Source organism: Pleurodeles waltl, chromosome 1_2 (assembly GCF_031143425.1).
Source record: "Pleurodeles waltl isolate 20211129_DDA chromosome 1_2, aPleWal1.hap1.20221129, whole genome shotgun sequence".
Taxonomy (NCBI): domain Eukaryota; kingdom Metazoa; phylum Chordata; class Amphibia; order Caudata; family Salamandridae; genus Pleurodeles; species Pleurodeles waltl.
In genome coordinates, this window is record NC_090437.1 from 117,604,901 (window position 1) to 117,632,730 (window position 27,830).

At 49.2% G+C, this 27,830-nt stretch overlaps 1 protein-coding gene across 1 annotated transcript in view; it reads right to left on the minus strand.

Moving 5' to 3' along the window:
- The window catches only part of FRAS1 (Fraser extracellular matrix complex subunit 1), a 1,443,020-nt gene that overhangs the window by 1,169,106 nt on the left and 246,084 nt on the right, over nt 1–27,830 (minus strand). Inside the window, exon 5 of the mRNA XM_069205798.1 lies at nt 27,196–27,364. Coding sequence (XP_069061899.1) covers nt 27,196–27,364 — 169 coding nt within the window. The remainder of the gene's footprint in view (nt 1–27,195; nt 27,365–27,830) is intronic.

Below are 27,830 nucleotides of genomic sequence, written 5' to 3' on the forward strand. Positions count from 1 at the left end.
AAAACATTACATTTTATCGGCGTATAACACGCACACATCATTTGCCCCCTATTTTCAGGGAGAAAAAGTGCGTGTTATACGCCGATAAATACGGTATATGTCTAACCTTTACCTGGTAAAGGTTGGATGCTAAGTTACTTAGTGTGTGGGCACCCTGGCACTAGCCAAGGTGCCCCCACATAGTTCAGGGCAAATTCCCCGGACTTTGTGAGTGCGGGACACCATTACACGCGTGCACTATACATTTGTCACTACATATGTATAGCGTCACAATGGTAACTCCAAACATGGCCATGTAACAGGTCTAAGATCATGGAATTGTCACCCCAATGCCATTCTGGCATTGGGGAGACAATTCCATGATCCCCCGAGTCTCTAGCACAGACCCGAGTACTGTAAAACTACCTTTCCCGGGGTTTCACTGCAGCTGCTGCCAACCCCTCAGACAGGTTTCTGCCCTCCTGGGGTCCAGCCAGGCTTAGCCCAGGAAGGCAGAACAAAGGACTTCCTCAGAGAGAGGGTGTTACACCCTCTCCCTTTGGAAAAAGGTGTCAGGGCTGGGGAGGAGTAGCCTCCCCCAGCCTCTGGAAATGCTTTGATGGGCACAGATGGTGTCCATCTCTGCATTAGCCAGTCTACACCGGTTCAGGGATCCCCCAGCCCTGCTCTGGCGCGAAACTGGAAAAAGGAAAGGGGAGTGACCACTCCCCTGACCTGCACCTCCCCTTGGAGGTGCCCAGAGCTCTTCCAGTGTGCTCCAGACCTCTGCCATCTTGGAAACAGAGGTGCTGCTGGCACACTGGACTGCTGAGTGGCCAGTGCCAGCAGGTGACGTCAGAGACTCCTGATAGGCTCTTACCTGTGTTGCTAGCCTATCCTCCTTCCTAAGTAGACAAACCTCCTTTTCTGGCTATTTAGGGTCTCTGCTTTGGGGAATTCTTTAGATAACGAATGCAAGAGCTCATCAGAGTTCCTCTGCATCTCTCTTTTCACCTTCTGCCAAGGAATCGACCGCTGACTGCTCTGGACGCCTGCAAAACTGCAACAAAGTAGCAAAGACTACTACTGCAACCTTGTATCGCTGATCCTGCGGCCTTCTCGACTGTTTTCCTGGTGGTGCATGCTGAGGGGGTAGTCTGCCTCCTCTCTGCACTAGAAGCTCCGAAGAAATCTCCCGTGGGTCGACGGAATCTCCTCCCTGCAACCGCAGGCACCAAAAGACTGCATCACCGGTCCTCTGGGTCCCCTCTCAGCACGACGAGCGTGGTCCCTGGAACTCAGCAACTCTGTCCAAGTGACTCCCACAGTCCAGTGACTCTTCAGTCCAAGTTTGGTGGAGGTAAGTCCTTGCCTCCCCACGCTAGACTGCATTGCTGGGTACCACGTGATTTGCAGCTACTCCGGCTCCTGTGCACAGCCAAGCCTGGGTCCCCGAAACTCTAACCTGCAGTGCACGACCTCCTGAGTTGTCCTCTGGCGTCGTGGGACCTTCTTTTGTGACTTCGGGTGAGCTACGGTTTACTCCTCTTCGTAGTGCCTGTTCCGGCACTTCTGTGGGTGCTGCTTCCTTCTGAGTGGGCTCTTTGTCTTGCTGGACGCCTCCTATGTCTCCTCACGCAATTGGCGACATCCTGGTCCCTCCTGGGCCACAGCAGCATCCAAAAACCCTAACTGCGACCCTTGCAGCTAGCAAGGCTTGTTTGCGGTCTTTCTGTGTGGGAACACCTCTGCAAGCTTGTTCACGACGTGGGACATCCATCCTCCAAAGGGGAAGTTCCTAGTCCTCTTCGTTCTTGCAGAATCCACAGCTTCTACCATCCGGTGGCAGCTTCTTTGCAACCTCAGCTGGCATTTCTTGGGCATCTGCCCACTCCCGACTTGAGTGTGACTCTTGGACTTGGTCCCCTTGCTCCACAAGTACTCTTGTCTGGAAATCCATCGTTGTTGCATTGCTGGTGTTGGTCTTCCTTGCAGAATTCCCCTATCACAACTTCTGTGCTCTCTGGGGAACTTAGGTGCACTTTACACCTACTTTTCAGGGTCTTGGGGTGGGCTATTTTTCTAACCCCCACTGTTTTCTTACAGTCCCAGGGACCCTCTACAAGGTCACATAGGTTTGGGGTCCATTCGTGGTTCGCATTCCACTTCTAGAGTATATGGTTTGTGTTGCCCCTATACCTATGTGCTCTCATTGCAATCTATTGTGACTGTACATTGCTTGCATTGCTTTCTATTGCTATTACTGCATATTTTGGTATTGTGTACATATATCTTGTGTATATTTGCTATCCTCATACTGAGGGTACTCACTGAGATACCTTTGGCATAAAAATAAAGTACCTTTATTTTTAGTATATCTGTGTATTGTGTTTTCTTATGATATTGTGCATATGACACTAGTGGTATAGTGGGAGCTTTGCATGTCTCCTTGTTCAGCCTAAGCTGCTCTGCTAAGCTACCCTTTTCTATCAGCCAAAGCTGATAGACACCTCTTCTACACTAACAAGGGATACCTGGAGCAAAGTGTAAGTACCCCTTGGTACTCACTACAAGCCAGGCCAGCCTCCTACAAGGAGCCACTACCCACCCTTCTGGAGCTGCCGGACCTGGACTGGTGCAAAGCAGTTTATACAAGGAGGGCACCAAATGCGCCCTTTAAAGCATACTGGGGCCTTGGGGTGGTTGCCCCTCCCAAACTATGTAAAACCTATTTCCAAAGGGAGGGGGTTTTGCCTTCCTCTGCTTAGGCTGGTCAAGCAGGAGGGCAGAAACCTGTGAGGGGTGGCAGCAGCGTGGGCTGCCTGGAAAACACCAGAAAAATGGTAGGAGCGATGCTGGGAAACCTCAAAGGAGCCCCCAGAGTGCATGGAATCACACAACTAATACTGGCAACAGTATTGGGGTATGATTCCGACATGTTTGATACCAAGCATGCCCAGGTTCGGAGTTACTATTATGTAGCTGGACACAGGTCCTATGTCCAGTACACCCATAAAATGGCATCCCCACACTTACGAAGTCCAGGAAAATGGAGCTGGAGTTCATAGTCACCTCTGCTCATGCAGGGGTGTCCTCACACACTGGTACCTGCACTGTGCCCTCTGGGCTAGGAGGGCCTCCCAAACAGGTGACTACTGTAGGAGGCTGGCCTGGCTTATAGTGGGTACCTTGTGGTACTTACACCTTGTGCCAGGTCCAGGTATCCCTTATTAGTAGAATAAAGGTGTTTCTAGCAGCTTAGGCTGTTAGCGGTAGCTACAGCAAAGCAGCTTAGGCTGAACTACGAGACATGCAAAGCTCCTACTATACCACTTATATCATATGCACAATATCAAAAGAAAACACAATACTCAGAGTTACTAAAAATAAAGGTACTTTAGTTTAGTGACAATATGCCAAAAGTATCTCAGAGGATATCCTCACTTAGAAGGGAAGTAATATACACAAATTATATGTACACAAACCCAAAACAGGTAAGTAGCAGTAAGAAAAGTAGTGCAAACAATGTAGAATCACAATAGGATGCAATAGGTAGACATAGGTCTAGGGGCAACACAAACCATATACTCCAAAAGTGGAATGCGAATCAAGAATGGACCCCCAGACCTATCGGAGCTTGTAGAGGGTCGTTGGGACTGTAAGAAAACAATAAGGGTGTCCAAGATACCCCACCCCAAGACCCTGAAAAGTAGGAGTAAAGTTACCCTACTACACCAGAAAGACAGAATAGTCGTGATAGGGGATTCTGCAAGAACCACAAGCACCAGCAAAACACTGAAGACTGATTCCTGGACCTGAGGACCTGTAAAGGAAGGGGACCAAGTCCAAGAGTCACACAAGTGTCCAGGGGTGGGGCAGGAGCCCACTAAACCCCGGATGAAGGAGCAAAAGGGCTGCCTCTGGGTGGAAGAAGCCTAAGATTCTGCAACAACGAAAGGGGCCAGGAACTTCTCCTTTGGAGCGAAGATGTCCCACAGCGTGCTGGAGGTTGTAGAAGTGTTTCCAGGCAGAAATACCGCAAACAAGTCTTGCTAGCTGGAAGAGTAGGATTTTGGGTGCTGCTGAGGACCAGGAAGGACTAGGATGTCGCCCCTTGGAGGAGGAGAAAGAGGGGGCGCTCAGCAACTCAGAGAGCCCCCGCAGAAGCAGGCAGCACCCGCAGAAGTACCAGAACAGGCACTTAGAAGATCTGAGAACTCAGAGTTACAAAGGAGGGTTCCACGATGTCAGATTTCAACTAAGCGAGTTGGGCAATGTAGGACAGAGTGCTGGAGACCCAGGCTAGGCTGTGCACAAAGGAAGTCCTGGAAAAGTGCACAGAAGCCTGAGCAGCTGCAAATCACGCAGTACACAGGTTTGCTGTCTGGCGTGGGGAGGCAAGGACTTACCTCCACCAAATTTGGACAGAAGGGCCACTGGACTGTGGGAGACACTTGGACCCAGCTCCCGTGTTCCAGGGACCACGCTTGTCAGGATGAGAGGGGACCAAGAGGACCGGTGATGCAGTAATTTGGTGCCTGCGTTGGCAGGGGGAAGATTCCGTAGACCCACGGGAGATTTCTTCTTCACTTCCAGTGCAGGGTGAAGGCAGACAGCCCTCAGAGCATGCACCACCAGGAAACAGTTGAGAAAGCCGGCAGGATGAGGCGCTACAATGTTGCTGGTAGTCTTCTTGCTACTTTGTTGCGGTTTTGCAGGCGTCCTGGAGCAGTCAGCGGTCGATCCTTGGCAGAAGTCGAAGAGGGAAGTGCAGAGGAACTCTGGTGAGCTCTTGCTTTCGTTATCTGAGGAACAGCCCAGAGAAGAGACCCTAAATAGCCAAAAAAGGAGGTTTGGCTACTGAAAGAGGTAAGCACCTATCAGGAGGGGTCTCTGACGTCACCTGCTGGCACTGGCCACTCAGAGCTGTCCGTTGTACCCCAACACCTCTGAATCCAAGATAGCAGAGGTCTGGGACACATTGGAGGAGCTCTGGGCACCTCCCCTGGGAGGTACTGGTCAGGGAAGAGGTCACTCCCCTTTCCTTTGTCCAGTTCCGCACCAGAGCAGGGCTGGGGGATCCCTGAACCGGTGTAGACTGGCTTATGCAGAGATGGGCACCATCTGTGCCCATCAAAGCATTTCCAGAGGCTGGGGAGGCTACGCCTCCCCAGCCCTTCACACCTATTTCCAAAGGGAGAGGGTGCAACACCCTCTCTAAGAGGAAATCCTTTGTTCTGCCTTCCTGGGACTGGGCTGCCCAGGCCCCAGGGGGGCAGAAACCTCTCTGAGGGGTTGGCAGCAGCAGCAGCGGAAACCCCGGAAAGGCAGTTTGGCAGTACCCGGATTCTATGCTAGAGACCTGGGGATGCATGGAATTGTCCCCCCAATACTAGAATGGTATTGGGGTGACAATTCCAGGATCCTAGACATGTTACATGGCCATGTTCGGAGTTACCATTGTGACGCTACACAGAGGTAGTGACCTATATGTAGTGCACACGTGTAATGGTGTCCCCGCACTCACAAAGTCCAGGGAATTTGCCCTGAACAATGTGGGGGCACATTGGATAGTGCCAGGGTGCCCACACACTAAGTAACTTGGCACCTAGCCTTCACCAAGTGAGGGTTAGACATATAGTTGACTTATAAGTTACTTATGTGCAGTGAAAAATGGTTGTGAAATAACGTGGACGTTATTTCACTCAGGCTGCAGTGGCAGTCCTGTGTAAGAATTGTCTGATCTCCCTACGGGTGGCTAAAGAAATGCTGAAGCACATAGGGATCTCCTGGAACCCCAATACCCTGGGTACCTAGGTACCATATACAAGGGAAATATATGGGTGTTCCAGTGTGCCAATGAGAATTGGTAACATTAGTCACTAGCCTGCAGTAACAATTTTAGAAAGCAGAGAGCATAACCATTGAGGTTCTGGTTAGCAGAGCCTCAGTGATACAGTTAGGCAGCACACAGGGAACACATACAGGGCATACATTATGAGCACTGGGGTCCTGCGTAGCAGTATCCCAGTGACACATGGGCAAAACCAGACATACATACAGCTGTCCACAATACCTTCTTAGGCATTTTATTGCTAGTGAGATCCTTAAGAAGGGTTGCTATGGAGCCATAATTCTTTATGAATCTCCTATAGTACCCTGTGAGGCCTAAAAAGGCTCTCACCTGGGTTTGAGTTGTAGGGGGAACCCAATCCATGATTGTGCAATCTGTTCTCCACCTACCAGGTGGCCCAGACAAACCGCTTTCCCCTGTCCTATCTGGCACTTTGAGGGCTTGATTGTGAGGTCTGCATTTTGCAGGGCCTCCAAAACTTTCTATAGGTGGACCAGGTTATCATCCCAGGTTGAGTTCAAGACAGAAATATCATATAGATATGCTGCACTAAAATCTTCCAACCCTTGCAGGACTGTGTTCACCAACCTCTGAAAAGTGGCAGGTGCATTTTTCAAACCAAAGGGCATTACTGTGAATTGGTAGTGCCCTCCAATGGTGGAAAATGCAGTCTTGGGTTTAGCATCTTCTGATAACCCAATCAGCCAATACCATGCAGTTAGATCAAAAGTGCTTAGATACTTGGCAGAAGTCAGTGTATCTATGAGCTCATCTGCCCTGGGTATAGGGTGAACATCAGTCTTGGTTACTTGATTGAGCCCTCTATAATCTACACAAAACCTCATCTCCCTCTTTCCATCTTTGGTGTGCGGTTTTGGAACTGGGCTAGCCCAGGGGCTTTCTGAAGGCTCAATCACCCCTAAGTCTAACATTTTCTGCACCTCGTGTTTAATGCAGTCCCTGGCATGGTCAGGCTGCCTATAGATTTTACTTTTGACAGGCAGGCTGACTCCACTATCAATTGTATGTTCACACTAGGAAGTTGTACCTGGTGCAAGTGAAAAGAGGTCAGAAAACTGACTTAAGAGATTGATACAGTTGTCTTTCTGTTCTGCAGTAAGACAATCTGCTAAGACTACTCCCTCCACTAAGCCATCAGCTTCAGTGGTGGAGAAGAGATCAGGAGAGGGTCACTCTCTTCTTCCTGTCCCTCATCTGTTGCCATGAGCAGGGTGAGATCGGCCCTGTCATAGTAGGGTTTCAGGCGGTTGACATGAATCACCTTAAGGGGACTCCTGGCAGTGCCTAGGTCTACCAAATAGGTAACCTCACCCTTCTTTTCAACAATTGAATGGGGTCCACGCCATTTGTCCTGGAGTGCTCTTGGGGCCACAGGCTCCAATACCCACACCTTCTGTCCTGGTTGGTACTGGATCAGAACAGCCTTCTGGTCATGCCATTGCTTTTGCAGTTCCTGGCTAGCCTGAAGGTTTTTACTGGCCTTTTTCATGTACTCAGCCATTCTGGATCTTAGGCCAAGTACATAATCCACTGTGTCCTGTTTAGGAGCTTTTAAAGGTTGTTCCCAACCCTCCTTCACAAGAGTGAGTGGCCCTCTTACAGTGTGTCCAAATAGGAGTTCAAAGGGACTGAAGCCCACTCCTTTCTGGGGTACCTCCTGGTAAGCAAAAAGGAGGCAAGGTAACATGACATCCTATCTCCTCCTGAGTTTTTCAGGGAGTCCCATTATCATACCTTTGAGAGTTTTATTAAACCTCTCTACCAGTCCATTAGTCTGTGGATGAAAAGGAGTGGTGAACTTGTAGGTAAGACCACACTCCTTCCACATTGCTTTCAAGTATGCAGACATGAAGTTGCTACCCCTGTCTGATACAACCTCTTTAGGGAAACCCACCCTGGAAAAGATTTCCAGTGACCTGTGGAGTAGACTCCCCCAGCCCCTGGAAATGCTTTGATGGGCACAGATGGTGCCCATCTCTGCATAAGCCAGTCTACACCGGTTCAGGGATCCCCCAGCCCAGCTCTGGAACGAAACTGGACAAAGGAAAGGGGAGTGACTACTCCCCTGACCAGTACCTCCCAGGGGAGGTGCCCAGAGCTCCTCCAGTGTGTCCCAAACCTCTGCCGTCTTGGATTCAGAGGTGTTTGGGCACAATGAACTGCTGAGTAGCCACTGCCAGCAGGTGACGTCAGAGACCCCTCCTGATAGGTGCTTACCTCTTTCAGTAGCCAAGCCTCCTTTCTTAGTAGCCAAACCTCCTTTTTTGGCTACTTAGGATCTCTCCTCTGGGCTATTCCTCAAATAACGAATGCAAGAGCTCAGAGTTCCTATGCACTTCAGTCTTCGACTTCTGCCAAGGATCGACCGCTGACTGCTCCAGGACGCCTGCAAAACCGCAACAAAGTAGCAAGAAGACTACCAGCAACATTGTAGCGCCTCATCCTGCCACCTTTCTCGACTGTTTCCTGGTAGTGCATGCTCTGAGGGCTGTCTGCCTTCACCCTGCACTGGAAGCCAAGAAAATCTCCTGTGGGTCGAAGGAATCTTCCCCCTGCCAACGCAGGCACCAAATTACTGCATCACCGGTCCTCTGGGTCCCCTCTCATCCTGACGAGCGTGGTCTCTGGAACACAGGAGCTGGGTCCAAGTGTCTCCCCCAGTCCAGTGGCCCTTCTGCCCAAATTTGGTTGAGGCAAGTCCTTTCCTCCCCACGCCAGACAGAAAACCTGTGTACTGCGTGATTTTCAGCTTCTCCGGCTTCTGTGCACTTTTCCAGGACTTCCTTGGTGCACAGCCTAAGCCTGGGTCCCCAGCACTCAGTCCTGCATTGCCCAACTCGCTGAGTTGAAATCCGATGTCGTGGGACCCTCCTTTGTGACTCTGAGTTCTCAGATCTTCTAAGTGCCTGTTCCGGTACTTCTGCGGGTGCTGCCTGCTTCTGCGGGGGCTCTCGGAGTTGCTGAGCGCCCCCTCTTTCTCCTCCTCCAAGGGGCGACATCCTAGTCCTTTCTGGTCCTCAGCAGCACCCAAAATCCTCATCTGGGACTCTTGCAGCTAGCAAGGCTTGTTTGCAGTATTTCTGCCTGGAAACACTTCTGAAACCTCCAGCAGGCCGTGGGACATCTTCCATCCAAAGGAGAAGTTCCAGGCCCCTTTCGTTGTTGCAGAATTTTTGGCTTCTTCCACCCGGAGGCAGCCCTTTTGCACCTTCATCCGGGGTTAGTGGGCTCCTGCCCCTCCTGGACACTTGCGTGACTCTTGGACATGGTCCCCTTCCTTTACAGGTCCTCAGGTCCAGGAATCCGTCTTCAGTGTTTTGCTAGTGCTTGTGGTTCTTGCAGAATCCCCTATCACGACTATTCTGTCTTTCTGGGGTAGTAGGGTAACTTTACTCCTACTTTTCAGGGTCTTTGGGGTGGGGTATCTTGGGCACCCTTACTGTTTTTTTTTTTTTTTTGTATTGATTATTGCATAATACAGAACAGACAACAGCAAAAACGGCCCCCCATTAAAGCAGCAGCCTGCTCGGCAATACTCCAAGCGTTTCTCGCAGTGCGCGTCAAGATCCGGAGCCGCATCACCGTCTCAACCCACCGGGCTTCCGGTCGACACAGTCCGCATATCCAGTCCAGGAGGGATTGTCTTATCAAACATCAAAGCCAATATATCAACAAGAGAGGGGTAAAGCAACTAAAAGAAAAACAAAAGGCAGGTAGGGCGCACAAGCCAGGCTACACCAGCCGACCTCAGCTATACACAATCCTTAACCCAGTCAGGGGGGGCAGGGGAAAGCATCAAAATGCGGGCAAACACACATTCCGCCTGCTCGTTCCTGGACGCCAGGTACTCACGCAGTGGTGCCCAGATATCCTTCGGCCGGGAGCCTTCAGGCATAAGCTCCCAAAAAACCATCAACTGATCTTGACAAAAGGAAGCATCCTGCAGCCATTCAGACCCACGCGGTGCCCGCCCCCTGCCCCAGCACATGGCGAGACTGCGCTTGGGCAATAGCAAAAGTAAGCCAGCCTATGCGGCCCGTTAATCTCATTCACACACCCAAGAAGCGCAACCCTGGGGGAAATAGGGATCTCAGAGCCAGTTACCACAGCAATTGTGCACAAAACCTCCACCCAGAAAGCTTGAACTTCCGCACATTCCCACGCCAGGTGCAGGAAACCCGCGTCCGGTGCATGACAGCGCTCACAGCACGTATCCGCCCGCAGGCCCTTGGAATGGATCCCGCTGGGTGTATGATATGAACGATGCAAAAACTTAAAATGCAACAGCTGTAGCCTATAGTTCGGGGACAGCACTCATGTGGGCGCAGCAGCCTCGCCACATTGCCTCTGTGATAGGTTCACCCACGTCTCTCTCCCACCTGACCCTAGAAGACTCCCCAGAGCTGCCTCTCTGCTCCTGAATGCAATTTTACAGTTTAGTAACTAGCTTACGCAGCGACCGCACGCAGCACAGCACCTCCAAAGCACGGCACTCAGAGGCCACCTCCGGCAAGCCTGGAAATCAAGCCTGCAGCAAAGTGCTAACCCTGAGAGCATACATTCGCTGCAACGCCGTCACGCCACTGTCATCGAGTACCTTCGAAAGATTAATCAGGCGACCATCCACAAACCAGTCCCCCAGCCCCGTCAAGCCTGCATCCCGAAGAAAACCACACACACCACCGGTCCCAGAAAATCTGAGCATCAGCGACCACCATAACGGGCAACTAAGGAGCAAACGGTGCATTAACACCAGAAAGCTGCATCAGCATCCCCCACACTCTTGCCGTACATGCCACCGTGTCGACTCCCTTAGGTCGAGACCGACCCCGGCCCCCGAGCACGTGCAACAACCCATCCGGCCACACCGCATCACTCTCGGGTGCCAGATGCGGCAAGTATTGAATCGGTCTCAACCAGTATTATGCAAAGTGCACTTGCGCACAGTTATAGTATAACTCCAGATCCGGAGCAGCAAGCCCACCCAACTCGAACTGCCGCGTCAGCCTCTCCCAAGAAATGCGAGCTGGCGACCCGTCCATACCAAGCGAATCAGCGCAGAACGCAGGCGTCACAGGAAACCCCTTGTGAGCAGAAGTGGGAGGTTAACGAAGAGATACAGGAATTTAGGAAGAACCACCATCTTTGTAATAGCGATACGCCCAATTAACAATAATGGTAGGGCGCTCCAAGGCTCAATCTTCTCCTCCAGCCACGACATTGCAGCACCGTAATTAGCCAGCCAAAGTGTATCAACATCACAGCTCAACTGGACCCCCAGATAGTGCACCGGGCCCTCAGCCCAAGCCATGGGGTACCGCGAATCGAACTTCGCCACACTCGAAGTCAAAGGCAAGACCACCGACTTCGACCAGTTGATCGTGATGCCGGAAAAGGTGCCAAAGTGCACGATCTCGTCCAATAAAATGTCCAAGTTTCGATCGGGATTCCGGGATTCCCCTAATTACCACCTTAAATGTCACAGATAGTGTACCCGCCGACCTCACTGAACCCCAGTTCTCAGCAAAAAACAGCACAATAGCCTCGCGCACCTCCGCCCAAAAGGCCGCATCGTGGAGTGCCCCGCAGGGCAACCTCCACATGAACGACTGGCCCAACTCGCTGGGTATCTCCAACACTAACCTAACCGGCAAGTGGTTGGATAGCGTGTGAGGAAGATGATCTACCGATCTCGTCCAGACCTCCATGTCTCTTGTACCCAGCCAGCGATCAATATGGGACCAGCTACTGTGGACGTAATTCAAGTACGTACCCTCTCTAGCATCACCGTGCTTCTGCCACAGATCTACTAAAGCACCACTCTGCATCACCGCCGCCAGCGACTTCGCTGCCGCAACATGCTGCACTCTGGCCACACTCTCGCGATCCATCATAGAATCCAGGATCACATTAAAATCGCCGCCCCAAATCACTGCACCAGCACCCAGCGATTCCACCAAGCACCACAGCTCCAGGAAAAACTCCGGGTCATCCACATTCGGCCCGTAAACAGCAACAAGCCGGCAGGCTCTGTCGGACAACGTACCACTCAGTAAGACATATAGGCCAACAATCACATCACGGGTACGCCACTCCAGGCCCTTGCGCAATAAGATTGCCACTCCACGAGCGTAAATTGAGTATGTCGAGCAGTGGGTCTCGCAGCCCACCCAGCTCTCAGTCTGCCCAACGCAGACGCCACCAAATGGGTCTCCTGCAGCATACAAATATCAATTCCATGCCGTTTAACATACGCTGCCACTAGCCGCGCCTTCCGCCTGTCGTTGAGCCCACGCACATTCCACGTCAAACACCGAACCGCAGTCACACTATCAGCCCCCACCTCTCCCCCATATGCATACTTCACATTGCCAGGAAGCACAGCCCCACCTGCCAAGGGCTTGAAAGAAAACAGCCATAGCAACATAGAGAACAGAAGACGCACAACCCAACAGAGCTCACTCCCTCCCACTCAGAGCCCCCAATTGGGCCATTTCAGAAACCCACCCACTCAACCCCAAAACCCACCCTTTAAATCAAAAGCACAACCATCAGGACTCATCCTAGGGGCGATAGCCGGCCTATCAGCTCTCCACCCAGTATGTACTAGGGGAGAGGGGCACATGGGCTGAACAGCGAAGCTGAACTTTGGATGATCCCATGCGCGGAGGCGGATCCGCACGCCTCAGCAGCTTCAGCCAGCACCACCAGCCCAGCAGCAAGCCAGCTAGTCATTGTCACTCAAGGCAGCTCTCTCAGCTCCTGAGTCCCCCGGCCCCACAGCTCCCGGCCGCCCAGGCAAGCGCCGAGCAAACCTGGCTGCCTGCTTTGAGTCCGTGAAGTACAGTACCTTCCCCTCATGCCGCACCCTCAACTTAGCAGGGTACAGCAAGGCAAATCTGACGCCAGCCTGATTAAGCAATCGCTTGGTCGGCAAAAAGGCACGTCTCAACGCCTGCACGCACGGGGTATAATCAGGGAAGAAGCTGAGTTCTGAGTTTTTGTATACCAGCGGCTTCCTCTCCCTCGCCAAGCGAAGAACAGTATCTCGATAATTCAATAGGCATGCTATAATTGGGCACGGAGGAGTACCTGGTGGAGGCTGAGACCCGAAGGATCTATGCGCCCTCTCGACCACCTGACCGCCTGAAACCCTACTACGACAGAGCTTATCTCACCCTGCTCATGGCAACAGATGAGGGACAGGAAGAAGAGAGTGGTCCTCTCCCTGACCTCTTCACCACCACTGAAGCAGATGCCTTAGTGGAGGGAGTAGTTTGGGCAGATTGACTGCAGAACAGAAAGAAAACTGCATCAATCTCCTTGGACAATCTTCTGACCTCTTTTCAATTGTGTCAGGTACAACATCATGGTGTGAACACACAATTGACACTGGAGACAGCCTGCCTGTCAAAAGTAAAATTTATAGGCAGCCTGACCATGTCAGAGACTGCATCAAACAAGAGGTGCAGAAAATGTTGGATCTGGGAGTGCCTGAACCTTCTGAAAGCCCATAGGCTAGCCCAGTGGTGCTGGTACCAAAATCTCACACCAAATATGGAAAGAGGGAGATGAGGTTTTGTGTAGACTACAGAGGTCTCAATCAGGTAACAAAAACAGATGCTCACCCTATACCCAGGGCAGATGAGCTCATTGATACACTGGCATTTGCCAAGAATCTTAGCACTTTTAATCTGACTGCAGGGTACTGGCAGATCAGATTGGCAGAAGATGCTAAACCAAAGTCTGCATTTTCGACTATAGGAGGGCACTACCAATTCACAGTAATGCCCTTTGGTTTGAAAAATGCACCTGCCAATTTTAAGAGGTTGGTGAACACAGTCCTGCAAGGGTTGGAAGCTTTCAGTGCAGCATATCTTGATGCTATTGCCATCTTTAGCTCAACCTGGGAACCTGGCACCTGGTCCACTTTTGGAAAGTTTTAGAGGTCCTGTAAAAGGCAGGCCTCACTATCAAGGCCTCAAAGTGCCAGATAGGGCAGGGGAAAGTGGTTTATCTGGGCCACCAGGTAGGTGGAGAACAGATTGCACCACTACAGGGGAAAATCCAGACAATCATGGTTTGGGTTCCCCCTACAACTCAGACCCAGGTGAGAGCCTTTTTAGGCCTCACAGGGTACTACAGGAGATTTATTAAAAATTATGGCTCCATAGCAGCCCCTCTTAATGATCTCACAAGTAAGAAAATGTCTAAGAAGGTATTATGGACAGATAGCTTTTGAGGAGCTGAAACAGGCCATGTGCTCTGCACCTGTCCGAAAAAGCCCATGTTACTCCAAGAAATTAATTGTTCAAACTGATGCATCTGAATTAGGGGTAGGGGCAGTCTTATCACAACTCAATTCTGAGGGCCAGGATCAACCAGTTGCTTTTATCAGCAGAAGGTTGACCCCTAGAGAAAAGTGTTGGTCTGCTATAGAGAGGGAGGCCTTTGCTGTGGTCTGGGCACTGAAAAAGTTGAGGACATACCTGTTTGGCACTCACTTCATTGTTCAGACAGACCACAAATCTCTACTTTGGCTATTGTCCTTCGTTTGGGTGGGTGGGTGTGATGGGGGGTGTAGGAAAGTACCATCTTACCTGGCATGTTACCCCCATATTTCACTGTATATATGTTGTTTTTGTCCTTGTGTCACAGGTCCCAAGTGCTCATAGTATGTGCCCTGTATGTTTTCCCTGTGTGGTGCCTATCACTGAGGCTCTGCTAACCAGAACCTCAATGTTTATGCTCTCTCTGCTTTCCAAATTTGTCATTAACAGGCTAGTGACTAAATTTACCCATTCACATTGGCATACTGGTACACCCATATAATTCCCTTGTATATGGTACTGAGGTACCCAGGGTATTGGGGTTCCAGGAGATTGCTATGGGCTGCAGCATTTCTTTTGCCACCCATAGGGAGCTCTGACAATTCTTACACAGACCTGCCACTGCAGCCTGAGTGAAATAACATCCACGTTATTTCACAGCCATTTACCACTGCACATAAGTAACTTATAAGTCACCTATATGTCTAACCTTCACTTAGTGAACGTTGGGTGCCAAGTTACTTAGTGTGTGGGCACCCTGGTTCTAGCCAAGGTGCCCCAACATCGTTCAGGGCAAATTCCCCAGACTTTAAGAGTGCAGGGACACGATTACACATGTGCACTATACATAGGTCACTACCTATGTAAAGAGTCACAATGGTATCTCCGAACATGGCCATGTAACATGTCTAAGATCAAGGAATTGTCACCCCAGTACCATTCTGGTATTGAGGGGACAATTCCATGGTCCCCTGGGTCTCTAGCACAGAACCCGGGTACTGCCAAACTGCTTTTCTGGGGTTTCCACTGCAGCTGCTGCCAACCCCTCAGACAGGATTCTGCTCTGCTGGGGTCCAGGCAGCCCAGGCCCGGGAAGGCAGAACAAAGGATTTCCTCTGAGAGAGGGTGTTACACCCTCTCCCTTTGGAAATGTGTGAAGGGTTGGGGAGGAGTAGCCTCCCCCAGCCTCTAGAAATGCTTTGATGGGCACAGATGGTGCCCATCTCTGCATAAGCCAGTCTACACCAGTTCAGGGATCCCCCAGCCCTGCTCTGGCGCAAAACTGGACAAAGGAAAGGGGAGTGACCACTCCCCTGACCAATACCTCCCAGGGGAAGTGCCCAGAGCTCCTCCAGTGTGTCCCAGACTTCTGCCATCTTGGGAACAGAGGTGTTGGGGTCACACTGGACTGCTCTGAGTGACCAGAGCCAGCAGGTGACGTCAGTGACTCCTTCTGATAGGTTCTTACCTGTCTTCGTAGCCAATCCTCCTTTTCTGGCTATTTAGGGTCTCTGCTCTGGGGAATTCTTCAGATAACGAATGCAAGAGCTCAACAGAGTTGCTCTGCATCTCCCTCTTCGAGTTCTACCAAGGATTGACCGCTGACTGCTCCAGGACGCCTGCAAAACCACAACAAAGTAGCAAGACCACTACCAGCAACATTGTAGTGCCTAATCCTGCCGGCTTTCTCTGTTTCCAGGTGGTGCATGCTCTGGGGGTAGCCTGCCTTCACCCTGCACCAGAAGCTCCGTAGGTCGACGGAATCATCCCCCTGCTAATGCAGGCACCCAAAGACTGTATCACCGGTCCTCTGGGTCCCCTCTCATCCTGACGAGCGTGGTCCCTGGAACTCAGCAACTCTGTCCAAGTGACTCCCACAGTCCAGTGACTCTTCAGTCCAAGTTTGGTGGAGGTAAGTCTTTGCCTCCCCACACTAGACTGCTGTAGGAGGCTGGCCTGGCTTGTAGTGGGTACCAAGGGGTACTTACAGTCTGTACCAGGTCCAGTTATCCCTTATTAGTGTAGAAGAGGTGTTTCCAGCAGCTTAAGCTGATAGAAGGTAGCTATAGCAGAGCAGCTTAGGCTGAACTAGGAGACATGCAAAGCTCCCACTATACCACTGGTGTCATATGCACAATATCATACGAAAACACAATACACAGATATACTAAAAATAAAGGTACTTTATTTTTATGACAATATGCCAAAAGTATCTCAGTGAGTACCCTCAGTAAGAGGATGCCAAATATACACAAGATATATGTACACAATACCAAAAATATGCAGTAATAGCAAAAGGAAATAATGCAAGCAATGTAAAGTTACAGTAGATTGCAATAGGAGCACATAGGTATAGGGGCAACACAAACCACATACTCCAAAAGTGGAATGCGAACCACGCATTTCCTAGACCTATGACCTATGTTTGCCTATTGCAACCTATTGTAATTCTACACTGCATTACTTTTCCGACTCATACTTACCTGATTTTGGTTTGTGTACATATAACTTGTGTATACTACCTTCTTACTGAGGGTACTCATTGAGATACTTGTGGCATATTGTCATGAAAATAAAGTACCTTTATTTTTTGTAACTCTGTGTATTGTGTTTTCTTATGATACTGTACATATGATATAAGTGGTATAGTAGGAGCTTTGCATGTCTTAGTTCAGCATAAGCTGCTTTGCCATAGCTACCTTCTATCAGTCTAAGCTGATAGAAACACCTATATTCTACTAATAAGGGATAACTTGACCTGGCACAAGGTATAAGACCCTTTGGTACCCACTACAAGCCAGGCCAGCCTCCTACACTCTGTAGCTGTTACCTCTATAGGAACCTGTAAGGAAATGCCTCCTTGGCATGGGTACCCCCTGACTTTTTGCCTTTTGCGGATGCCAGTTATGATTTAAAGTGTGCTGGGACCCTGCTAACCAGGCCCCAGCACCAGGGTTCTTTCCCTAAGCTGTACCTTTGCTTCCACAATTGGCACAGCCTTAGCACCAAGGTAAGTCCCTTGTAAATGGTATTCCTGGTACCAAGGGCCCTGATGCCAGGGAAGGTCTCTAAGGGCTGCAGCATGTATTATGCCCCCCTGGGGACCCCTCACTCAGCACATGCCCAGTGCCTCACAGCTTGTGTGTGCTGGTGGGGAAAAAATGAGTAAGTCGACATGGCACTCCCCTCCGAGTGCCATGCCAACCTCACACTGCCTGTGGCGTAGGTAAGTCACCCCTCTAGCAGGCCTTACAGCCCTAAAGCAGGGTCCACTATACCACAAGTGAGGGCATATGTGCATGAGCACTATGCACCTACAGTGTCTAAGCAAAACCTTAGACATTGTAAGTGCAGGGTAGCCATAAAGAGTATATGGTCTGGGAGTTTGTCAAATACGAACTCCAGTGTTCTATAATGGCTACACTGAAATCTTGGAAGTTTGCTATCAAACTCAGCACAATAAATGCACACTGATGCCAGTGTGCAATTTATTGTAAAATACACCTAGAGGGCATCTTATAGATGCCCCCTGAATACCAGTCCGACTCCTAGTGCTAAGCTGCCAGTCTACCACAAGCAGACAAGTTGCTGGCCAAATGGGGTGAGTGCCTTTGTCACTCTGTGGCCAGGAACAAAGCCTGTACTGGGTGGATGTGATTCTCACCTCCCCCTGCAGGAACTGTAACACCTGGCAGTGAGCCTCCAAGGCTCATGCCTTTTGTTACAGCACCCCAGGGCATCCCAGCTAGTGGAGATGCCCGCCCCTCTGGCCACTGCTCCCACTTTTGGCGGCAAGGCTGGAGGAGTTAATGAGAAAAAACAAGGAGGAGTCACCCACCAGTCAGGACAGCCCCTAAGGTGTCCTGAGCGGAGGTGACCCCTGCTTTTAGAAATCCTCCATCTTGAGATTGGAGGATTCCCCGAACAGGATTAGGGATGTGCCCCCTCCCCTCAGGGAGGAGGCACAAAGAGGGCGTTAGCCACCCTCCAGGACAGTAGCCATTGGCTACTGCCCCTCCTGACCTAAACACAGCCCTAAACCTAATATTTAGGGGTGACACTGAAACCAAGTAGTCCGATTTCGGCAACCTGAAACAAGGACTGCTGACCTGAAAGCCCTGCAGAGATGATGGAGACGACAACTGCTTTGGCCCCTGCCCTACCGGCCTGTCTCCCAACTCAAAGAAAACTGCAACAGCGACACATCCAACAGGGACCAGCGACCTCTGAAGCCTCAGAGGACTGCCATGAAATCCGAAGGACCAAGAAACTCCAGAGAACAGCAGCACTGTTCACCTACAGCAACATTTTTGCAACTTTCTAACAACTTTCAAAGAACTCACTCTTCCCCCCGGAAGTGTGAGACTTCACCCGCTGCACTCAACACCCCCCGCTTGAGCTCCAGAGAACCAACTCTACAGAGAGGACTCCCAGGCGACTGCAACCTCGTGAGTAACCGGAGACGATCCCCCTGGCCCTCCACAGCGACGCATGCAGAGAGAATCCAGAGGCTCCCTCTGACCAGGACTGCCTGCAACAAGGAACCAGACGCCTGGATCAAGCACTGCACCCGCAGCCCCAGGACCAGAAGGAACCAAACTTCAGTGCAGGAGTGACCACCAGGCGACCCTCTGCCTAGCCAAGTTGGTGGCTGGCCCAAGATCCCCCCCTGTGCCCTTCCTGCAATGCTAGAGTGACCCTGTGTCCCTCCATTGATTTCCATTACAAACCCGACTCCTGCTTTGCACACTGCACCCGGCCGCCCCTGTGCCACTGAGGGTGTATTTTGTGTGCCTACCTGTGTCCTCCCCAGTGCTCTACAAAACCCCCCTGGTCTGCCCTCCGAGGACTCTGGTACTTACCTGCTGGCAGACTGGAACTGGAGCACCCCTGTTCTCCATAGGCACCTATGTGTTTTGGGCCCCTCTGACCTCTGCACCTGACCTACCCTGTGCTGCTAGTGTGTTAACTTTGGGGTTGCCTTGAACCCCCAACGGTGGGCTGCCTATGCCCAAGAACTTGAACTTGTAAGTGCCTTACTTACCTGACAACCTAACCATTACTTACCTCCCCCAGGAACTGTTGATTTTTGCAGTGTCCACTTTTAAAATAGCTTATTACCATTTTAAGTAAAATTGTGTACGTTACTGATCTAATTCAAAGTTCCTAACTTATCTGTGTGGAGTACCTTGCATTTTATGTATTTACTTCAAATCTTGAATTTGTGGCTCTAAAATAAATTAAGAAAATATATTTTTCTATATAGAACTATTGGCCTGGAGTTAAGTCTGAGTGTGTGTTCCTCATGTATTGCCTGTGTGTACATCAAATGCTTAACACTACCCTCTGATAAGCCTACTGCTCGACCACACTACCACAAAATAGAGCATTAGAATGATCTACTTTTGCCACTATCCTACCTCCAAGGGGAACCCTTAGACTCTGTGCACACTATCTCTTACTTCGAGATAGTATGTGCAGAGCCAATTTCCTACAGAACCCTTGTAAAATTCTCTGTGTGAGGATGTGTGGCTGACCTTTACTGTATGATGAAGATGTTTCACCTGAATATTTAGAAACTGGTTTGTATTGTGGTCTACGAAATGCATCACAAGAGGGAGGAAGTTGTAGCAGCCTATTGGATTTTGCCACCTCGTTGTCCTTCAACTTTTAACGCCTGATCTGCTTGCGGACCAAAAAGATGCTCCTTATCAAATGGTACATCAAGATGGTTTCTTATACCTCCCTTTGAAACCCGAAATACGTAGTCACACATGCCACCATAAGAGAACACTCATTAATATCTCTGGCTGGTTTATCAGCCAAGTCCATAGGACAGTGTCTGAAGCGACTGGAAATTAGCTGGCCCTTGTTAACAATTTCCTGTATTTGGACCAAGGGTCTATAGAAGGCCAGAAAGTGCGCTATGTCATCCCCCATATCTCGAGTATCATGAAAGGAATGAGGTGAGCCTTGCAGAGAAAGATCTAGGGGGTCACCCTGAGAATGTTGTAGAGAAGGCGTTTGTGGTGACAGTGGAGTGACTGGTGGAGTGACTGGTGGAGATGTAGACAGAGGTGGCTGAACCTCTTCCAAGTCCTTGTCCAGTCTCCTCTGTTTAATTGGAGGAATAGATGTTTCCAAGGTCTCCTCAAAAGTAAGTTGTTGCTTGGAAGGAGTGGAAACAACAGTTTTAATCAAAACTTTCCCCATTTGTGGCTGGATGAGGAACTCCAACTGCTTGACTTGGATTGAATTGAATCTGGTGGTGTTTTTGACTCAGTGACTTGGCTTCTAGCCTTTTCTGTGTCAAAGCGCTTTTAATTTTCCGTGCTGAAGTTGTCAGAGTCAAGGCAGGCAGTCTTTTTGGTCCCAAAACAGTCAGCACGGAGTGAGATGTGGAGGTTTTCAGTGCTGAAGCCTGTGGCATTCGGCTCGTAATGGAAGTAATTGTCTTTGCTTAGGTTTTGGTGTTGAGCCTGAGGGTGGGGCATCCGAAAGAATCTTTTCATGCCTGCCATGGCCAGTGGGCACTGGTGGCTTGATCTACTTTGCTTACAAACTCATGAGTTTTTTTTGTTTTTTTGTTTTTAGACGGAGCAGGGGGTTGTTTACTCACTGTTTGTTAATCTGGAGGGATTTCCTGCATCTCGAGTGTCATTTTAGCTTCCGCGCCTGAGTCTTTAATGGAAAACTCCTCCTCTTTGGCAACAGACACCTCCTGAATTTCCTGCTCCATGTTCGACATGGTGTCTTGGTTACCGAAAAAGCCTGGCATCTCCTCTGCAGTTCCCATCTCGCAGGGTCTTTCGACGGGAACGACTGGCAGGCCTCACAATCTTCTTCTCTATGTTCTGACGACAAGCAGAGGTTACAGACCTGAAGTTAATCGATCCGAGGGAATCTGGAGTAACACTTCAGACAGAAATGGAAAGGTGTCCATTCCATCAGGATTTCATTCTCCAAGGTGTAGAATGGAGAAAATGGCTGGCCGAAGGGCAAAGCCCTAAAGGCCTTGATTGACAGAGTTCAGATAAACAGATTTCTTCGATCCACGAACGCAAAAAGAGAAAAACGCGATAGAAAAGAATACCAACAGGTTTGGAGAGGGTTTCCCCAAACAGAAAAGTCCTAAAACGGTCTCGAAGTACCAGCCAGCAGAAGAAAACAATCTGAAGACGGAGCCAAAGACCATGCGCATTTCCAGCAACAGGAATCACCTCTTTACCTTGCGACTGGAAAGACTTTTTGAGCAAAAACAACTTTCAACCTTCCAGACCCAACACAAGATGGTAGAAGTATATACACTGTAGTAAAGTAATTTTTTTTGGCATGGTTACCCCACTTTTTGCCTGCTGTCAGTGTGTTTTGGCTGTGTTCACTGGGATCCTGCTAACCAGGACCCCCCAATGACTGTGCTCTCTCCCTCTAAATTTGGTTGCTAAGGACTTAGCACACCCCACAATTGGCTTACTGGTGCCCCTATGTAAGTCCCTAGTATACGGTACCTAGGAAATTGGGGCACCAGGAGTTCCCTATGGGCTGCAGCATGTATTATGCCACCCATGGGAGCCCGTGCAAAATGTGTCTGCAGGCCTGCCATTGCAGCCTGCCTGAAAAGGTGCATGCACTCTTTCACTACTCCCCAGAGGGCAGGGTGCAAGAGCTATATGTGTTCAGCTACATAATGGTAACTACAAACCTGGGCATGTTGGTATCAAACCTGTCTGAACCATACCCCAATACTGTTGCCAGTATTGGATGTAAGATTCCATGCACTCTGGGGGGGGTCCTTAGAGGACCTCCAGCATTGCTTCTACTAGTCTTCTGGGGTTTTCCTGGCAGCCTATGCTGCTGCCACCCCACAGACAGGTTTCTGCCCTCCTGCTGCTTGACCAGCTCATGCAGAGGAAAGCAAAAGAAAGGATTTCCTGTGGGTGAGGGTGGTAACACTCTCCGTTGGAAATAGTGTTACTTGGCTTGGGAGGGGTAGCCTCCCTAAGCCCCAGCATGCTTTAAAGGGCACATTTGGTGACCTCCGTGCATAAACTAGTTTCCACCAGTCCACGGACCCCGGTCTCTGCTCTGGCGTAAAACTTGACAATGGAAAGGAGAGTGACCTCTCCCATGTCCATCAACACCCCAGGGGTGGTGCCCAGAGCTCCTCCAGGTGGCAACTTGATTATGCCATCTTGAATCTAAGGTGAGGTCAGGCAGGTGACGTCACAGCCCACTCCTGATAGGTGGTCACTCTGCTAGGTGACCAATCCCCCTTCTTGTGCTATTTAGGGGCTCTCTACAGGGTGGGTCATCAGATTCGACATGCAAGATTCCGGCAGGATTCCTCTGCATAATTTATTTAATCTTGTGGCCACCGTGACTACAACTGGACCCTCCAGGGACTGACAACCTGCAACTCCAGCAACGACTCCGCTCTGCAACACGGTTTCTGCAGCTCCATCCAGCAACTGCAACGTTTCCCTGGCTGTGCATTCTCTGAGGGCGATGAGTCTTCAGTCTGCACAAGAAGCAAGAAGGAATCTCCCTTGGAGTGAAGGAGTCACTCCCCTGCATCCGCAGGCACCAACTGCAATGACTGCCCGCATAAATCATCTCTCCTCCAGAACTATGTGGATCCTGCACCACAGGTGGTGGTCTGGGGTGGTCCCCTAAATCCTCTCTACCAGCTGTCCAACTCGGGAGACAATAAGCCCTTGCAGGACAGAACCCCTGTGCATCTCGACTCTAGCAGCTACCAATGCTTGTTGGCCCTTCTTCCAAGGGATCTTCAGGCTCCATGTAGCCCCTGCCTCCAGCACTCTTCCCTGCAAAGCCCAGTCTCCTGCCTGCTGCTCTAGTAACATGGGACTCCTCTCCAGGTGTGCCCAGTGGGCCTCACTGCGACTCCTGTGCCTGCGAGTTGGCTGTGGGGGGCTGCATCCTCTTCTTCCGACTCCCCATACTGCTGGGGGTCACTTGACTCCCCTCCTGGGGTTGAGTCCCCTTGGATCTTCCTGGTCCCCAGCAGCTCTGCAACTCTTTCTCGACTCTTGCCTTTGCCAAGGCTTGTTGGTGGTTTTCGACACCACTGAATAACCAACTTTTCTTATGACGTGGGACATAGTCTGTATCATTTCTGGAACTCTTCTGCTCCTGTGCTGCAAGTCTGACTCATTGTCTTTACCGTCGACCTGGTCCTGCATCTCCAAAGGGGGGGGGGGGGGGGGGGGTAGTGGCTCCTGCCTCAACCAGACACTGTAACTCGACCCGGACTTGATCTCCTTCATTTGTAGGTCCTCTTCTGTTTGGATCCACCCTTGGTTTCTTCCAGTCTTGCTTGGGTCTAACAAGTCCCTTTCCAAAGGATACCTGTGAGTTTTGGGAAAAAACAGGTACTTACCTCTTCTCTCCTGGTCGCTGGGGGGACATCTTGGTACTTACCTTTTAGGGTTCCTAGTTCCTCCAGCTTCCCTCCACAGATTCCACTTCCTTGGGTGGGGGACTGCCTTTCGCATTCCCAGTATATGGGTTAATCTCCCCCTAGATGCCTCACTAATTTCTATTGTTTCACTGTCTGCTATTGCTTTCTATGCCAATTCCTGACTTCTAATGTGTATATATTAGTGTGTTTACTCACCTCTTAGTAGAGTATTGCCTATACAGTATTTTAGTGTTTGTGTTACCATAATAAAGTACCTTTATTTTTTTTAACTCTGTGTGGTTCTTTCATGTGTGCAAGTGATTTGTGACTGTTGTGGTATTGCATTAGCTTTGCATGTCTACTAGATAAGTCTTGGCTGCTCATCCACAGCTACCTCTAGAGAGCCCTGGCTTTCTAGACACTGCCTACACCCCACTAATAGGGGATAATAAGGTGATAACACCATAGGTGCACACCATACACCAGGCCAGCTTCCTATATCTACAGTCCCTCATGGCATCAAACACTTGCTGTCCCTGTCAGCAAACAATATGCCCTGGGCATCGGGCAATAGGAATTCCTTAACCCTGGGTCTACTGCTGACCCAAATGCAGTCCAGTAACCACCACTGCATATATCTTTTGCTGTCTCCCTTGAAAATTGAAATTATCAGAGAAAGCCTCTTGATGTTGCATCCGTTGAGAATTTAGATCCCACTGCAAAGCCCATTTATGTGGCCTGAAGTGCTGTACGAGTAGGATGGAGGAGACCATCAATCTGGGTAGGCTCAGAGCCTATCTCACTGAGATCCAGGACCAAGACTGAAAGATCAGGACCACAGCTTGAATGCCCTCGACTTTCCTTTCTGAGGCAAAGGCACAAAAACAGACTGTCCAGAATGGCTATGATGAAGGGGAATATCTAAGGAGTCACAAGAGGCTTCAGCAAATTGATAGTGGACCTCAAAGATGACAAGAGGTTTGCTGTAGTCTAGAGGTGGCTGATGCCTGCTTGAGCCTAGCCCACTATTACCAGTTAGTCGTTAAGGTAGAGGGAAGACTGGGACCCTCCACCTCCGAAGATGTGCTGCTACCACCACCACCACAAATTCTGTGACCAACCATCGGCTCTGGTGAGACCAAAGGGGAGCAGAGCAAACTAAAAATGCTCATGTCCCAACACAAACCACAGAAGGTCCAACACTACCATCCAGCCGCCAGCGTTGAGGGAAGACAAGACCTGGGCCAGAGTTAGAATTTTGAATTTGTCTTTCTAGAGAAAGGATTTGAGAAGGTGCAGGTCTAAAATAGGAAGAAGCCTCCATCCTTCTTTGGCACCAAAAGTTAGGGTTGACCGAATTTATCGTCCGCCTCATAGCTGTTGTACAAATCCATACCATATTAGGGAAGCTAACATATCTGTTAGTGATTTTTCAGGTGGTGCATTTGACCTGGGAAAGTTGTGGTTCAATGGGAATCTAGTGAGGCCTTAGATGAGCTCAGAGCAGTGCCAACTCGGAAGGCAGGCCTAAAAAAATTATAAAAATGTTCCTAAACCTGCAGGTCGAGTAGCTTGAATAATCTACTCAACCTCAATGTAATGTACATTACCCGGAAACGAGTCTCAAATTGTGTGATGCTAGGCAAATATTGTATTTGTTGCCTTTTTCTTCATTCTCACATATGAGTGCACCTTCATATATGCAAGTTCAGCATTTCTGCTGTAAAAAAATCCTGTTTCATTAAATACACTAAACATTTGCTCCATGTATAATAAATCTAACCCACATATAGGGTACACATGATCCATGCATGACTTGCCTCTTAGTTTACTTATGGCTTTGCCGTCAGGGCTGGAGTGTTTCTCAGTTTATGTTTAAACACTCCCTTTTAATAAATAAATTACTAAAGCATGATGTGGTGGCACACTGTCATTTACAGACAGTACATTTCCAAGATATGTCCAAAAATCTTAGCACTAACTTGCAGCTTTACTGATAAAACTATATAGTGCATTAACAATAATCTGTTAAACTGGGTTCCAGAAAACATTTATCATTTACACATCAAATAAAGTGTTCTGACTTTATTTCATCCTATTAAAATATTTTTTCATCACTCAAAAGTACAAAAAATGGTCTTTCACAGCTACTGAAACATATTTTGAAATGTTAGTAAAGTTAAATTAGTTATATAAATGATGTGTGTTAGGAAAAACCTGATACGAAAAGCCTTTCATTTCACATAGGTCAGAATCCTGGAACTCTGCAGTCACATGGAAAAGTATATGCAACGCAAGACAGACTTTTGACCTCTGTCTCTGAAAAAAGAGCAAATGTGACAAGTATTCAAAGGCATCTTCATTACTAATGCAGTTTGACAGAACACCTGTTCTTTGTCCACTGGCCAGAAGGGTCGAGTGGAATCCAAAAATAGATCGACCTCATAAAATAAATCTTGCCATACCGAGTGGTTGAGTAGATTTTTTCGAGCCGTGGAAGGAGAGGACATTTGGCACCTCGTTCTCAGGCATCAAGGCTTCGGGGACAGGTCGACCATGGCTTACTCTGTATTATAGCTGGGTCTGTCCATTGGTGGATTCAAATGGTCCAACTGCTGCCATGGGCAATGCTGCTGGCAGTATTCCACATGAAGTGCCTCTTAGCTCTTGGTGCCTTAAGGAACACCATATGGAGTCCGTAAGGATCCAGAGCATTGCCTTGCGAACTTGGTGCCTCGGTGTTGCAGACAGCTGTGGAAACTAGTTGTGATGTGGCAAGTTGCAGGATGGGCTCCACCGTCAATCAGCTTCAGGAGCTGGATCAGTCAGCATGGGAATTCCCTGTATTTTTTTCTTCGACTTGCCTGAAAACTTGCAGAGTGATGGCGGCTGATACCGGGGACAATTCCTGCGACTTCTAGCCTGTAATGGGTTTGATACCGATCCTTTGAGTTCGACTAATCTCACGGCAGTCTTTCATTGTTTGGCGGCTGAAATTTATCTTGAATTTCCCCTCACTGTCGCATAAGGCCTTCTGGTTCATTGACACGCAGTCACTGCAGACCGTAGCATTGGGGCTTGGTCCTATGCAACACAAGCAAATCTGAAGAACATCTATGACAGTCACTACAGAGGGGTTGAATCCTTTAATTTTGAAGTGACATTTCCCTTGCACACTGTAAAATGTGTGGTCTCAGAGACAAGAAGTAGCTCTGGATCAGAGTCCAGTGGCACAGAAGGAAAAGAACTGACTTCAACTCAAGGAGCATCACTTATATGGGGCCGCCATCATTTCTGGAGCAGAAAGGCGTCACTTACAGTCTGATAACTAGGGAATATTCAAAAGGTGAGGAATCGGAGGTTGAAACTATCAGAATACATATCTTATTGTCAATAGGCATTTGCAAAACACATTAAGATAAAATAACCTCATCACAGTTAATAGGGCAACCATACTCTGCTTTCCCTGTGCAGATAAATCCAAGAAACATTACACAGTGAAGTTCATCGGAAAATCAATTGCTCTCATTGTCTCAAAGCTAAGGGGACATGCACGTTATACTAGTTGTCAATATGTTGTGTCATCTCACCTGCCCTGCATATTCCACATAGTCCTGTTGGCCTGGCTTTGAACCCACACTGGAGCTGGAAGTAGCAGAACCATGTTCTGTGCGGCAGAGGACAATGGCATACTGGTTGAGGTTACCACTTCTTTTCACTGTCACACTAATAGAACCGGCCTTCTCACTGACATTATAGCTGTGGACAAAGGCATGAACAGAGTTGTCAAATGCAGAATGGAAATGCAGAAAAAAAACTTCTTTATTGCTTCACCGATGGGCACACCATAGCTTATGGAAAATACCTGAACTCTCATTAATCTCTTCTGATACAAATGACAGAGGGAGTGAATTTGGGTGCAGCTAGATCCAGTCTTTGATTTTTAAAGTAGTGTAGGAGGCTGGCCTGGCTTGTAGTGGGTACCAAGGAGTACTTACACCTTGCACCAGGTCCAGGTATCCCTTATTAGTGTAGAGGGGTGTCTAGCAGCTTAGGCTGATAGAAAAGGTAGCTTAGCAGAGCAGCTTAGGCTGAACTAGGAGACGAGTGAAGCTCCTACAGTACCACTAGTGTCACTTGCACAATATCATAAGAAAACACAATACACAGATATACTAAAAATAAAGGTACTCTATTTTTATGACAATATGCCAAAAGTATCTCA